The sequence below is a fragment of the Mesoplodon densirostris genome, chromosome 15 (genome assembly GCF_025265405.1).
Source record: "Mesoplodon densirostris isolate mMesDen1 chromosome 15, mMesDen1 primary haplotype, whole genome shotgun sequence".
In the NCBI taxonomy this organism is placed as follows: Eukaryota; Metazoa; Chordata; class Mammalia; order Artiodactyla; family Ziphiidae; genus Mesoplodon; species Mesoplodon densirostris.
Window position 1 is genome coordinate 63,348,310 of NC_082675.1, and position 13,829 is coordinate 63,362,138.

The following is a 13,829-nucleotide window of genomic DNA, read 5'->3' on the forward strand; positions in this document are numbered from 1 at the left end:
TTAGGTGTTTCTTAAGTTCTTTTCACTTGAAAAATTTTTCATTAGTGGTGGCATTATGTTTATTCGATAGATAATGAAGAAAGGAAAGAGCTGGGCAGGAGTGGGTTGACAGGATGGTCAAAAGAAGGGCCTGGAACTGTTGGTGTGTTCCTCCAGCTGCTTTCATCCTTGAGTTCTCTGAGGGCAGCAGAGGTGTTTGGGGGTGGAGAAGAGGTCTGAGGGATATGCGTGCACTGGGATCCTGCCCTGTTGTGCTCACTGGGACTATGGTATGTGTCTTGGCAAAGCCAATCTGCAGTGTTCCCTTTGCTGTCTTCTTCCCCTGACCTCACTTCTCCCATACTTCATTCTTCAAGTTGCACTTAAAAGTCACTTTTCTGGAGTCAACTCCTACTGCCCTCCCTACCTCCCACCGACTCAGCTAGGTGCTTCTCCTAGCTGTCCCCTTTCCCAGCACCCTATGCTGATACCATCTCTTCCATTTCTGAGGTCCCTCTGGGCTGCAAGCGTTGGGGCCTCAAACACAACACAAGGTGTGTTCACTGAATGGGCCTCCTTTTCCTTATCTCAAAAATGGAGGCAGGTTTGGTTGATTAGATTTTTTCCAGCTCCACATACTGCAATTTTACCATCTTGTTTTCTCAGACTCATTAAATAAAGGAGCCACTGAAGACAAGTCTCGGTGTAGGAAATGTCCTGTCTTTCTGCATGTGGATGCCAAGCAGACTCTGGTCTTGCTGAGGACTGTGAGCCTGGTCTGAGGGTAGTGCTGGGATTTTCACAGCAGGTGGGCTAAGTGTGTAGGAACTAGGTCTTAGCAGTCTACCTGACAACTGGGCTGCGGGGTGAAGGCTCTTTGCTTCTGTCTTGCTTGTACCTGGCAGGCCAGTCACAGGCCACGCGAGACACTGTGGCTGTGCCTCCACGTGTGAATCTGAGGAGCCTCCTAGCCCTGATGTCATATACGTGCCTGTGGGCTGTGGAAGTGGGCGTGTCTGTGCACATGGCTGGTTGTGCCTGTGTCCGAGTGAGGAGAATGGTGGTCGAATGGTTTTCTGGGTGAGCGTGCCTCTATAGAACGTGTGCACACACCTCAGTGTACGAGCGGTTTTCAATTCGGCAAATAAATGTTGTGAGCTTTGTGCTCTGCAGAAGCAACAAAGCGGTGCGAAGGCAAGGAGCCTGGGAGTGTACATATCTGCATTGTGTGTCCTCTCTGTGTGTCTTTGGGAATGCGTTCTTGGCACGTGTTGGTTAACAAGGCTTTCGGTGTGTGCAGGTCTGTGTGGCAGTGCCTGCGTCCCGTGTGCCGCGCTTGCTCTCTTTCCAGCTCCACTTGTGCCCGCAGTCGGGCTCTGCACGTGGGCCAGCCTCCATGCGCACGTCCCCGAGTGACCCGGGAGCGCTGTGCAAGGACCTCCGGGTCGTGTGCACTTGGAGCGCTCGAGCCTGTCTCTCCTGACGCACGAAGGCACCTTCACATGTCTGGGTGCACGTCGCTCTCGGTGTGTGCACGTTCCGTGTGCACGCCGCCCGTGTCTGTGTGCTGGGCGCTCCACGCGCGCGCGTCCCGGCCTGCAGGAGACCAGAGACCCGCGCGGGGCTCCTCGCACCCCGCGGGGCTGACCCCCTTCCCGCGCCCGGCCACGGGCCACCGCGATTGGCCGCCCGCTCCCTCTCAGCCGTCACCCCTCCCTCCCCCCCGCCACCCGCGCTCCCGCGGTCCCCGCTGTCCCCCGCGGTTCCGGCGAGGCCGCGCCGCGCTGCGCTCCGCTCCCATTGGCTGCGCGCGCCTTTGTGTGGCGGCAGCTGCGGCCCCAGCGCCTTTGAATGTCGAGAGGGGCCGGGAAGGGAGCCTTTCCATGGGCCATCTGTCTCCCCGCCAGCCGCCGCCCCACCGCCGCCCGCGCCCCGCGCTCCGCCTCCCGCCTCGGCGGCTCCCGCAGCCCCGCCGCCGCCCGCGCCCGCGCCCCGGAGCCGCGCCACAAAGGGCCCGCGCGCAGCCGCCGCCGCCGCCGCCGCCGCGCGAGGAGCCAGGATGGTCCTGGTCCACGTCGGCTATTTCGTGCTTCCAGTGTTTGGCTCTGTGCGAAACAGAGGTATCGCTTTTTCCTTTCGGGGTCCGCTTCGGAGCGTGGATCGCCGCGGGCACCGGGGTGGGGGCGGGCGCCGAGGGCGGCGGAGGGCTCAGGGCACACCCGCGGGGACGCGGGGCGAGCGGTGGCTTCTCCCCTCTCCCTTTTGGGGGGACCCCCAGTGTGGAGGTGGCTGCCCTCGTGGGAGCTTTTGCAGTGAAGTTAGGATTTGGCGATTTGAGTCCCTCCCTCCCTCCCTCCCCTGCCCCACTATTTATTCTTTGCGGCGGACGCGGTTCCCCCAAATCATAGCCCCTTCCCCCAATACCTAGCCCTGTGTGATCGAAGGACGGAGAGAGATACAGGACTGCGTGTGTGCGCGCGCGCGTGTGTCTGTGTGTGTAAGCGTACCTGGCTTCCTGTGATTTTTTTTTTTTGAGGTGTGTGTGTGTTTCGTGTCATTTTTGTTTGTGTTTCTCCATCATTTGGTCGTTGCTACCGATGGCTGGTTAGCTGGGACCTGGCATCTGCATCTCCCATCTGCCCTATGCCATGCCCCAGCATTCTCATGGGCACTTGCACGATTTCCCGTCCCATCTTTTCCTCCCCTTTTAACCCATTTTGTGTATCGCCCTTGTGCTACCCCTCCCACCCCATGGTCTTTGTATGACAGTTGCATTTATGGGTTCAAGATGCTTGTGTGTGTGTGTATGCGAGTGTGTGCAAGTGTGTGCGCGCCTCGGAGAGTCAGACGTGCACTGCTGTGCACCCCTGGGCCGGGCCGGAGCGGGGTGCCGGCCCTTGGCCGTTGCGCTGTGTGTGAGGATGAGGTGGGACGCTGCCCCCAAGCCAGGCCTTTGCCCCGGGCAGGCGTTGACAAAGCAGCAGGCCGGCGCCGGCTTTGTTTTTAACTGTGATATATGGGGTGTGTTTGTACGGTCCCCTGCCCCACATCCCCTTTCCCTTACATTCTGCTACAACAATAGCTTGATTTTCCCCTCTTCTCCTCCCTTCACATTTCTTCCATTTTCTTTTAATCAGAAACTCCCACCTCCCAAAGCAAATCCGAGATGCATTTAGATTCATTATTATTATTTTTTCTTTTTGTACTCTGCCTCTGGACTCACATTTCTCTTCTTGGAAATGTTTCTGCTATCCTCTCCCACTCCACGTCTGCTTAAATCCCTGCTGGCTGAGGCCCTCCCCCACTCCCCCTCCCTCAAGCTCAGAATGATGTCTTCCCTTTGCGGCCAGGGCTGCTCCACCAAGTCAGAGTGGGGGGTGGCGTCGCAAGCCGGCGCTTTAGTGCGCCCCAGGGGCCCGACTGGGCAAGAGAATGAAAGCCCAGCCCTCTTTCTTTCAGCCCAGCTGTCCCCAGACCCAGCCTGTCCCCAGAACCTAAAAGGCAAGGTTGGCCCCCTTAGGCCTGTTTGAACCACAGTTTTTTCGTGTGATGATAGAATGATGACATTCTGCATTTATCAAATCTTTTTTTTTCTTCATTGTGTAGCTCAGTGAATGGTCAACTCGCTGCTGTGTGCGCTGTGACCCTTCTGCCTCCGCATTTAGCTGTATTGTGACACCCCTCTTAACCATCTCCTGTCTCCATCTGAGGAAGGCATTGCTATTTAAGCGGCAGTATCCCCTATCTCAGGCCAGCCTAGCAGTGGGGGGGCGGTGGTGGAGTGGGTGTGTGAAGAATAGGAATGGGGGGGCTGGGTGAGATCTCCCTTGAAATGCCAACCCCTCCCCCAATACACAATTATATCTTATTACTTGGCATTTCCTCTTAAAACGGGTGTGGAACATTACACTAGGCAGAAATTCAAAAATGATTAAGAAGGATGTTGAGCCTGAAAGTATAATTATCCTGATTAAATCATTATCATCCTCATTAATACCACCAATCTCTAAATACCATTGCAGGATGCTGATTCCATGTTTTGAAATTCAAATTGCTCAGCTGCCTTTAAATTTTATTTTTAATACACCCCCCCTCAAAAAAAAAACAACCACCCAAGAAAACAAATTCTGCCAGTCAGTCAAAGTTTACTTTCATGGCAAACACGCCCATAGGAAATGTAAGGGCTGAGGGTTAACTGGGCTGTGAGTAAAATTTAGCACAATGTGATAAGAATTCATGACCTTCCGATAGAGGATACTAATGCTTAACTCAACAAGGTCCTAAACCACAATCTTCTTGTAAAATTATTAGATAGCTTGCCAGCTTAAATCTGTTCCTTTTAGTTTCCATTGTAGTAGTATAGGATGTAGGCCATTTCAGAATAGATGTAGAGAAATAACCATTTTTGTATCTCATCTTGTTTAGCCGAGTACATTGCACTGTAAATCCCTGTTAAGTGGATTCCTTTTGCCTTGGCTTGGAGGCTTTAGCACCCCATTTCCCACTTATCTGGGTGGCCATCAGCTAGCTTCCTGGTAGCACCCAGGCATAAGTGAAGAGATTATATTTAGTCAGAGGCAAAAAATAATAAATATAGATATGAAAAATTTTGATGAAATGACAGTTGCTGCTACTCTGAAAATTTGGTGTAGCAAGGTCCTTGACTTAAGGGGGAGCCATAGCCATGGTGTCTTAATTGTTTCATTGTACAATGTCAAGAGCATCTTTGGACATCCGCCCTGGCCCTCAGAGCTGCCCCTTTAACAGCCGGCTCCCTTCTGCCGCCTCGTTGGCCAGACCTGCTTGAAAACTGAAACAAAACAGCAGCAATAAAGAATAAGGCCCCTACTTCAAGGGCCCTTCCAAAATAAAGTCCCAAGTGGCCTCCCCAGATTGCCATTTGGCAATCTGAAAAGAAAGAGAAGAGAAAAAAGAAAAGAAAAGAAAAAGGATCCCCAGCAAAATGGTTTTCCATTAAACAGGGATAGCGTGTTCTGCTGTGCTGAATTACTTCCTGTTCTTATTTTGTGGGTAATTTTTTCTGTATCAAATATCCTTTCGGTTGTGTATCTTTTTCACCTTTTCTTGTACTAAAACTAAAGCATGATCTGTATTTTTTTACATCCCCCAGTTGACAATGTACAGCGCTCGGTTAGAGATGTTACCCTGCTGAAACGTACTGTGCTCGTGTAGCCCGGGCCATCTGCTCATTGTACGCTGCTTTTGTTCTGTTGCCCTTCCGAAGCATGGTGGGCCCAGCCTTTTTTTTTTTTGTATCGTGTGCATGATGACATTGTTACACACAGAATCCACTAATACTAATATACAATCTCTCAATAAAGAACTAGTTTCCTATATTAACCTAGTGTGCTTTTTCTCTTGCTGTTTTCCCATTTATTGTTGTATCCTGCTGTTTAGATTTTCCCCCTTGCTTTTCTATTCCCACCCTCACCCACCCACCCACCACTCCCACCTCCCATTGTAAGATTTGAGTGAATGCCTTCTGGTTTTTTTTTTTTTAACTTTTGTTTTGTTTCGTTTTGTTTTGTGGTACAGATATGGTGACTTTAATCTCATCTAGTCCATATCTTTCTCCGGCAGATGTCTGGGGCAATGCGGGGGTGGGTCAGTTGTCCTGTCACACCAAACTAGCTCTACTGCATAGAAGGAACTCCTATCTTTGGCTACCTGTGTACCCACCCAATAGCCTCCACATTTCATCTCAGTTTCCAAGTTACATGGGCACTCAGTTTATGATGCTGGTGAAGAGGTGGGGCTGTAACACTTAGGTTGAGAAAAGGGATACTGTTCTTAACTAGCAATCTTGTAGCATTTCAGACTCGCCTGAAAAACCCATTTTCAGTTGTGTTTTAACTTTTCTTTTTACTGTTTTATTGATTTACTGTCCTTATAAGTCATGCTGGGGGTGACATGTTACATGCAGTTGAAGCCATGATCTGGAATTTTAAAGTACCCTCTTCTGTGTGCATATTTAAATTGTTGGGACCTGTGATGTAAGTTTTGCATTGAGATCCTGCATAAGGAAGATGTTTGAAACAGAAACCAACTCAGACCACTCCCACATTCATCCCAGGGCCAGCAGCCTGACCTGTTACTGTAGGAATAAGAGGGCCTGTGCCCTCTGCAGGCTGTGAGCCATTTAAAGCTGATTACAGCCTAGTTTCCTGACAGCTGCCTCCTCTGTGGCCGTAGTGCCCCTCTTGAAAAGAAAGCCAGATCTCTGCCATTGTCAGAGTGTGTTGGGGGGATCAGGAAGGAAGTCATGACCTTACCCCAAATTGAATTGGAAGAAGAGCCCTTAAAATATGTCTTTTTTCCATAATTACATTTGAGGAGCCAGTGGAGAGGTACTTTTTCCCCAGAGTGGAACCCAAATTCAAGCATTTGTCAATTACACCTAGTCAAGTTCAGCTCAGAACAAGCCTTGACAAATGAGGCGTTTTAGTCACCGCGGAAATTAGCTGATTAAAGAAATTCATGGTTCCTTCAAAGGGTCATCGTTCTGGAGCCTCTCTTCCTTGGGCCAATGTGCTTCCTCCTCGCTCCCGTAGGCTGTCTCCTGGCCCGCCTCTGCCCCCTGCCAGCGTCCCTTTCCCGGGCAGGCGCACCCCTGCCTGACCACAGCGCTTCCTTGCCTTCTTTGTGGCTTGGTGCGGCTCTCCGCTCCCCCCATGGCTGCCCTTTCTGCTCTGGCCCTTTGTTCTCATGCTCTCTCCAGCCCAGAAGGGAATGCTGAGCTGATTTACTGTGACACATGGACACACATGCAAGTTCCCAGCAGAGGCTCATGCTGTAGTTTTTGTAAGAAGGGATATGCAGGTCTTCAAGGATTTTGTTTCTCCCCCTCCTTCTTCTCCTCTCCTTCTCATTTTATTTTGGTTTTCGTGAAATGTTTAATTTTGTTCCTAGTTTGAGAAAGCAAAATAAACCATCTTCCAACCAACCTCAACAATAAGGAAAACTCAATAAGGAAAACTACCCCAACTCAGGTGATGGCCGTCATTTCTGTCCTAGAGAGCAGTAGTTCATTAGGTTGCTATAAAGCAACTCTAAGATTTTATTTCTTTAAGTGAATGTTATGTATGTTGGAATTATTTGGTCAATACGTTTTGAGGATGGTTTAGTAACCTAGTAATAACAAAGAAAGTTAGTGGGTTAATGGGAAGTCATGTTTTAGCAATTTATCAAATGCATACTATGTTTTCATCCAGATTGTCAGAATAAACATATTTATCTGAAGGAGCCTTTTCCTCTGACTGGATGATCCAGTCATGACAAAGCCATTGTACTTTATATCTACTCTCTCAGTCAACAGATGTGTACCTGTTTTAATAAAGTTTAACTCTAAAGGATTTTGGGAAAGCCTTCTGCTCACAGATCCTACACTGAACTTTGTAATAAGATGGGACATAGTTCTTGTTTATGGCTTTTCCTTTGGAATAAGAGAACTTCTTTCCTGAAACTAGCATTAGATAAGGTCCACCTAATTGAGGAGCTTACTTGAATAATAGTTCTCATAAATCAGCAAATACTATTAATCACTCAAGGTTATGGGAATGCCCTAATATGCTGACAACAGAGACCGGGCCACCTCTCACCTCTCTTCCTTTCGTAGTTTGCTCACTTCCTGCCCTACGCACTATGTCCTTCCCACCTTTAAATAAGCAGCCTGCGGTGTCCATTGGAAACCTTAATGCTTTTCTGGGCTAGGGAAGCAACAGCTCTGTGCTGGATCCAAGTGCAATGTGAAACCCCTTTCCTGGCCAGGAGACACAGGCCCTTGACTCCGACTCAGGGAGTGACTAGATGTCTCAGTCCTAGCTGACCACGGTTGCTCAAATGTGCAAGACACTTGTGCCTTGGCTTCTCTTTGAATCTAAATAGCTCTTTAAAAATTCCTGGCTTAACATAATATGAATGTGAATTAGTTTTTATTAGTATGGTATGGTTTGGCCACAGATGAACCAATATATTTCTAAGAGAATCAGAGGGGAAAGCTTACCTTAGAGAGGCTCAGATTTTCTGGATGATTTAAAAACTAAAAGCAAACATTCAGAACCCCACAGCCGAACCACTTGCAATGCCTGTATTTTCATGTATTCAGTCATTCATTCATTCACTGACTCACTTGTTTGTTCATTTAGTTAATGAGTGTTCATTGAATTCCTACTTGGGGCCAAGTGAAGCAGTGTAGGACCTGGGTGCCTGCCCTCCTGAGGCTTATGCTGAGGCTGGAAGATGAATGCTTAGGAAACCAGACGCTGAGATGTTCTGTGCCACAGCACCCAAACGGATGGCAAGGACATCCTGACTTGAGGTGGGAAGAGCTTGGAGCAGTCCAGTGGTTGAGTTCTACTCCAGTCTTGACTGGGAAGGGTGAACTTAGGCCACTGCTCTGAGCATCATCTAAACAATGACTATCATTATACCTACCTGATAGGGTGTGTGGTGTGCAGACTTTTCAAAGGCACCTGGCACAGAGCAGGTGCCTCGGGCATGCTAGGTGGCTGCCTCCATCCCCCACACCTGTAGGAATTTACTGGCCAAGGGATCAAATAAAGTCAGGGATGACTTGCTGAGGAAGTGGGGTTGAGATGTGCCTCAAAGGTTGGTATGTATACAGGAGGAAGAGAAGCGAGAGCTCCAGGTGGGGACCGGAATGGAGTGAGACTTTGGCCAAGGTCAAGTGGCTCTGCTGATTTACCAAGAACAGAGAGTGCTTATGAGGAGGGGTGTGTGTGTGTGTGTGTCTGTGTGTGTGTGTCTCGGGGTATGTGTGCAGACCTGTTGCCTTGCACATCTTCAGGAGGCACTGGGACCATTGTCCTGTCTTTGAATGGTTCTCCTGAGAGAACAACTCCAGGGGATAAGCAACACGAGTTTGGGAGAATAAGGGAGAAAAGGCTGGAAGATATTTTGAAGTCAGTTTCTGAAGACCTTTGGAAGCTCCGGCAGAGTTGGACTTGCTCCTTTAGCCACTGGGGGCTGTCTGGGGAGACTGGTGCTTCAACAACTTCTTATTCTGGCAACTGATGCCAGGGGGTGAGCCCAGGGGGCTGAGCTGGGGAGGAGGCCGTGGTGGGCATCCAGGGCTGTTGGAAACCCAAAGCAGGGCTCTGGGGGAGGAGGGCTTGCAAGAGGGGCCTTCCCATAGGAGGAAGTGAGCAGAACTGAGTCAATGGGCAGGGGCTCAGGGGCGGGAGGTCTGGGGGTGCCTGGGAAAATGTAAGACCATGAAGACAAACAGGGAAGATGGGAGGAACAGTCAATTGGGGGGATAGGTTAGTTCAGCGTGCGGATAAATAGAATTTGAGTTGCAGAAAGTGGCAGAGGGAAGGGGACCACGGCAATGTGCTGGGATTTGAGACTTCTAGTACCCGGATGGAGTAGAAAATTAATTTTGATGATAAAAATGTATCATATTTATATGACACACCCTCAAAAAACTCTCCCTCCGTGCCTTACTTGGCTATACAGATGCATCTTTAGTTATGCTGGTCACACTTTCAGCAACCTCTCTGCCGACACTGACTCCCTCAGGGAGCTGTGCCCCCATATCTCAGTTTGAACAACTTTTATCAAACTTCACCCTTCTTGAGAAGAGAGAACCCCAAGGCCGGCAGGTGGGAGGATCACTGCCTCTACAGTTTTGCAGAAAAGGTCGGCCCTGCCCATGTGAGGAGGATAGCAGAGTCGGGGAGAAAGATGGGGCAGGGGTTTGGCAGCTGGGGACGAGGGCAGGGTGTGAGGGGGGGGCCCGGGCTCCGACTTCAGCATTCGTCCTGTCTGCAGAGTGGATTTTCCCTAACTCAAAGCTCTTTCTCTTCTGTTATCTTATTTCCTCCCCAACACAGCCTGGGAGGAGGTAATTGGGAGCCAGAGGAGGCAACTGAGGCCAAGGGTGGGGAAAGTCCATCCCTGCCCGCCCCCAGCTAGGAAATGGCTGAGCCAGAAGTGGATGCCAGGTGACTAGCCGGCCGGCTGTGGTTCCCTGCACTGCCTCCATGGCCTGTACACTGTTAGGAACCCTCTTGAAACCAAGACAAGCATTGGAAAGGAATCCCTGCTTTTCCTCCATGTCGGGGGGCATCAATTTGTCCGCATTGGGAGAGGCCTCTGTTCAGCTCGTGGACGGCCATGCTGTGAGGCAGGTCAAGTCCCCAACCTCGAGCTCTCCTCCTGGAAGGGGAGGCTGAGAGCCAGGGAAGGTACATAGTGGACCAGAGAGACGCCTGCGTAGGAAATGAGCAGGGGCTGGAACCCCGTGGTGAGTCTTTCAGCCTGCAGACTCTGGCTCGGAGGAGGCCTGGCCGGCTTAACTGGGGGACACTCTGCTCTGATTGCCACCTAAATAACCAGGTGTCGCCCTTTGAGGACTTTGGCTCCCAAGTCATGAGCACATTTCCCAAGCTTCCTTAGGTCATTGTGATGCTTTCGCAGATTCTGTCTATGTTATATCATCAAGTAGAAGAATCACATTTTGGAAAGTTTAGAAAACAGACCAAAAGGAAAAAAATCTCTTAGGAGTCCACCTCTCTGTGATCACTTTAGTGAAAGGCCTTCCACATTTTTGTTCATACTCATATATGTCTTTTTTATAGAGCTGTAAACAGTGACATACACTTCTGCATTCTCCAGTTTTTCTAATTTAACATATCGAAAGCCTTTTCATGTTTTGCTAAGCTGTCTTCACCAGCATCACTTTGAATGGCTTCACCATATTCCACTTGAATGGTGGCTCTGCATTCGGGCTTGGTGGTTTGTGAGGCACCCAATGGCCCTGGGTCACCGGCCACTCCTGCTGGTCTACCTGTGACCTCCCACAGGCTGCTGTTTGGCCACTGGAGGGTAGGGGGTTAGTGGAATCTGACAGCTTCCAGGCCTCTCTGCTCACCGTCAGCCCCTTCCATCAATGGGCCCAAAGACGGGGAAGGAAGGTCAGGAAAGAGGGTGTGGGGAAGGAAGATTTGGATAAATTCTTCTGAGACCTGGGTTCTGGTCTTTGTTCTGCTACAAACGTCCACTGTGATCTTGAGCAAGTCAGCTTCCTTCATGGGGTCTCAGTTCCCCCATCGGTCAAATGGGGACGATGGGTCCATTGTTTCTGCCTTACAGGACTTGTCACATGAAGTAATACACATGAAAAGAAGTAAGAAGCCAGCCAGAGACAACTACCAATAATGGCCCATTATTCAGGAGGTAGTGCTCAGACAGGCTGCGCAGGACGGTGGGCGCAGCCCTGCTTTGAGGCTGCTCTGCCTATAACCCACCCCCCCCCCGCCCCGTGACATGCTGGCGAGTCTGACTGCTCTGGGTCTGTACCTCCTATCTGCCAAAGGAGATAATTGCCCCTAATTGCCCCCTTCCTGCTCTAAAAAACTGTGATTTCCTCTTGATGAGAATAACTTACATTTCCATTGTCTTTTGGCCTCTTCACTGGGCAGCAGCCGTGCACGTTGGTGCTCAGTACATAGGCACCTACCTGTCCACCGGCCGCCTTCGGAGGGACAGGGGCGCAGCAGTGACTCCTGGCGGCTCCGCCACGGCGGTGAGCGCTCCCCCTGGGAGTCCTGAGCCTGGGGTCCCTCCTGCTTTCTGGTGCTGCTGCTCTGTTGGGCCTCTGAGCAAGAACTTCCCTGCGGCATCGTTGCTTCCTCTTGCCATCCTTTCCCTTAAACCTCCCCCTGAGGTGTGCCACTTCGGGGCAGCAGGGGAGTCGGCCCTCCAGGAAGTCACCCACGTGGAAGGGCTCAGCTGCTCCTCCTAGGAGGTGGGGACGCAGTGGGGTGGAGGAGAGGAAGTGGCGGCTGCTGACTCAGCACCAGCCTGCGGGTGGAGAGGGGGTGGAGGAGCTCTCTGAGGCTGGGAGGAAGTGAGAATTCAGCCAACACCTGTCTCAAGGAAGGGCAGGAAGCTTTGGAACAGCTGCTGCTCCTTCTCTGGGGCTGCGAGTGGGAGAGAAGGGGGTGGAGGCCCGCTCAAGGCTCCTCCTCCCCCCGCAGCCTGTTTGCTCGGCTCCAGCGCTCCACCCCGCATCTGCCAGGGCCTCCAGGCCACCCCCTCCCCACTGCTCAGGGGCCCCACCACGCTGCCTGCCCCCAACGCCATCGTGCTGCCGCCTAGAGCACTTACTCTGAGGGTGCTCATGGGGGAATGCGTCCAGCCGCCCAGCGCTGGGGGCACCGGGCTTCCCTAAGCCAAGGGGTGGCCCTTCCCGCGGGGCCCTCAGTCTCCCTGGCACTCCCTGGAAGGGCAACTGGCCTGGGCAGGCCTACTGCTCTGCCAGCACGGCCCTGCCGACCAGCGCTGAGGGGTCCAGTTCTGGGGACGGTGAGGCGGTGATGGAAATACCTGGATCCATGGGCCGCTTCCCTCCTTTGAGGCTCCCTGAACTGCTGGTCACCCCTGGCCCAGCGGCCTGTGTGCCTCACTTGGTACTGAGGGAGGGAGCCACAAGAGGTAACTGCACAGGACTTCGGCCCTGGCTCAGCTGGTGGTGGCCGAGCCCCTCTCGGACACCAGGGTGGGTAGGCCCAACCTTGGCTTCACCTTTGGTGGACTCATGTCCCTCGGGGCCTAGGAGGGAGTCAGGCATGAAGAGGTGTTCAGTCAGCTGGTCCACAGGGAAGCTGGGCCTTGGACGCGGCTCCTGCCTGACTGCTTTTGGGCGAGGAGAAACTGAGGCTCCCAGGCAGCGGTGCCAGGAAGCAGGGTGGCCACAGAGCCACAGCCGGAGTTGGAGGGGGAGGGGAAGGGAGGTAGTAAGAGGCCCCGAGAGGGAGCTTGGGCCCTCCGGCACCTGAGGAATCCAGCCTTCTCCCCACCGGGAGGAATGGGGCTGCAGGAGGTGTGAGGGGAAGAGAGGCCACGTGGGCGTAAAGGAAGCAAGAGCCATCAGCCCCCACCTGAGCAGGTGAGCTGGGAGTGTGATGACGTAGGCCGAGGAGGAACCCAAACATGAACCTGGGACGGTGTTTGCCCAGCTCATCCCCATCCCATCCTGAAGGGTCCCCACCAGCCCAAACTTCCCGCAGGAGAGAGGTGGAGGAAAGAAGGAGTGAGAAGTATACACGGTAGGAGGAGGAAGTTAGAGACGCACTGTCTCTTCACTGAGCCCCACTTCTCAGCAGGAAGCACCCACCTCTTGGGTCCTTACTAAGTCTGTGCCGGTGCCTGCAGAGTCCTGCCTTGTGTTTGCCTCAGTGGGTGGGCCTGGCTTGCCCACCAGACTAGACGGGAGACCGGACAGATGTGCAACAGACAAAGGGCAGAACCCTTGACTTGGGTCAAGAAAAGGGCCTTGCCACGCCACAGAATTAACACAGCGTGGTTTTCAGTTTTCTTACTAAATTTGGATAAAAGGAGATTTTTATATTAAACTAAGCAAGGAACTCTTATGCCACCAGTTACAAATTTTGCATGGACTTTTTTTTTTTTTTAATTGCGGTACGCGGGTCTCTCACTGTTGTGGCCTCTCCCGTTGCGGAGCACAGGCTCCGGACGCACAGGCTCAGCGGCCATGCCTCACGGGCCCAGCTGCTCCGTGGCATGTGGGATCTTCCCGGACCGGGACACGAACCTGTGTCCCCTGCATCGGCAGGCGGACTCTCAACCACTGCGCCACCAGGGAAGCCCCGCATGGACTTTTGAGTGAAAACATAGGACTTTAATGACATATTTCATTCACGCACTCCAGGCCAGTCCATACCCCTACGGCTGGGGGGCTGGGGTCGTTTCACACCCCTCTGACATTTGGGCCCTCCTGGGGAAGAGTGTGAGGGGCGCTCCTGGGTAATCCAAGGCCTTCTCTTTGAAGAAGTGGGAACCCA

The 13,829-nt window shown here is 52.0% G+C and overlaps 1 protein-coding gene across 1 annotated transcript in view; it reads left to right on the forward strand.

Moving 5' to 3' along the window:
* The first annotated feature begins 2,038 nt into the window (after nucleotides 1-2,038).
* Nucleotides 2,039-13,829, forward strand: part of ARK2C (arkadia (RNF111) C-terminal like ring finger ubiquitin ligase 2C) — a 106,312-nt gene continuing 94,521 nt past the window's right edge. Inside the window, exon 1 of the mRNA XM_060119635.1 lies at nucleotides 2,039-2,099. Within this exon, the coding sequence (XP_059975618.1) occupies nucleotides 2,039-2,099 (61 nt within the window). The remainder of the gene's footprint in view (nucleotides 2,100-13,829) is intronic.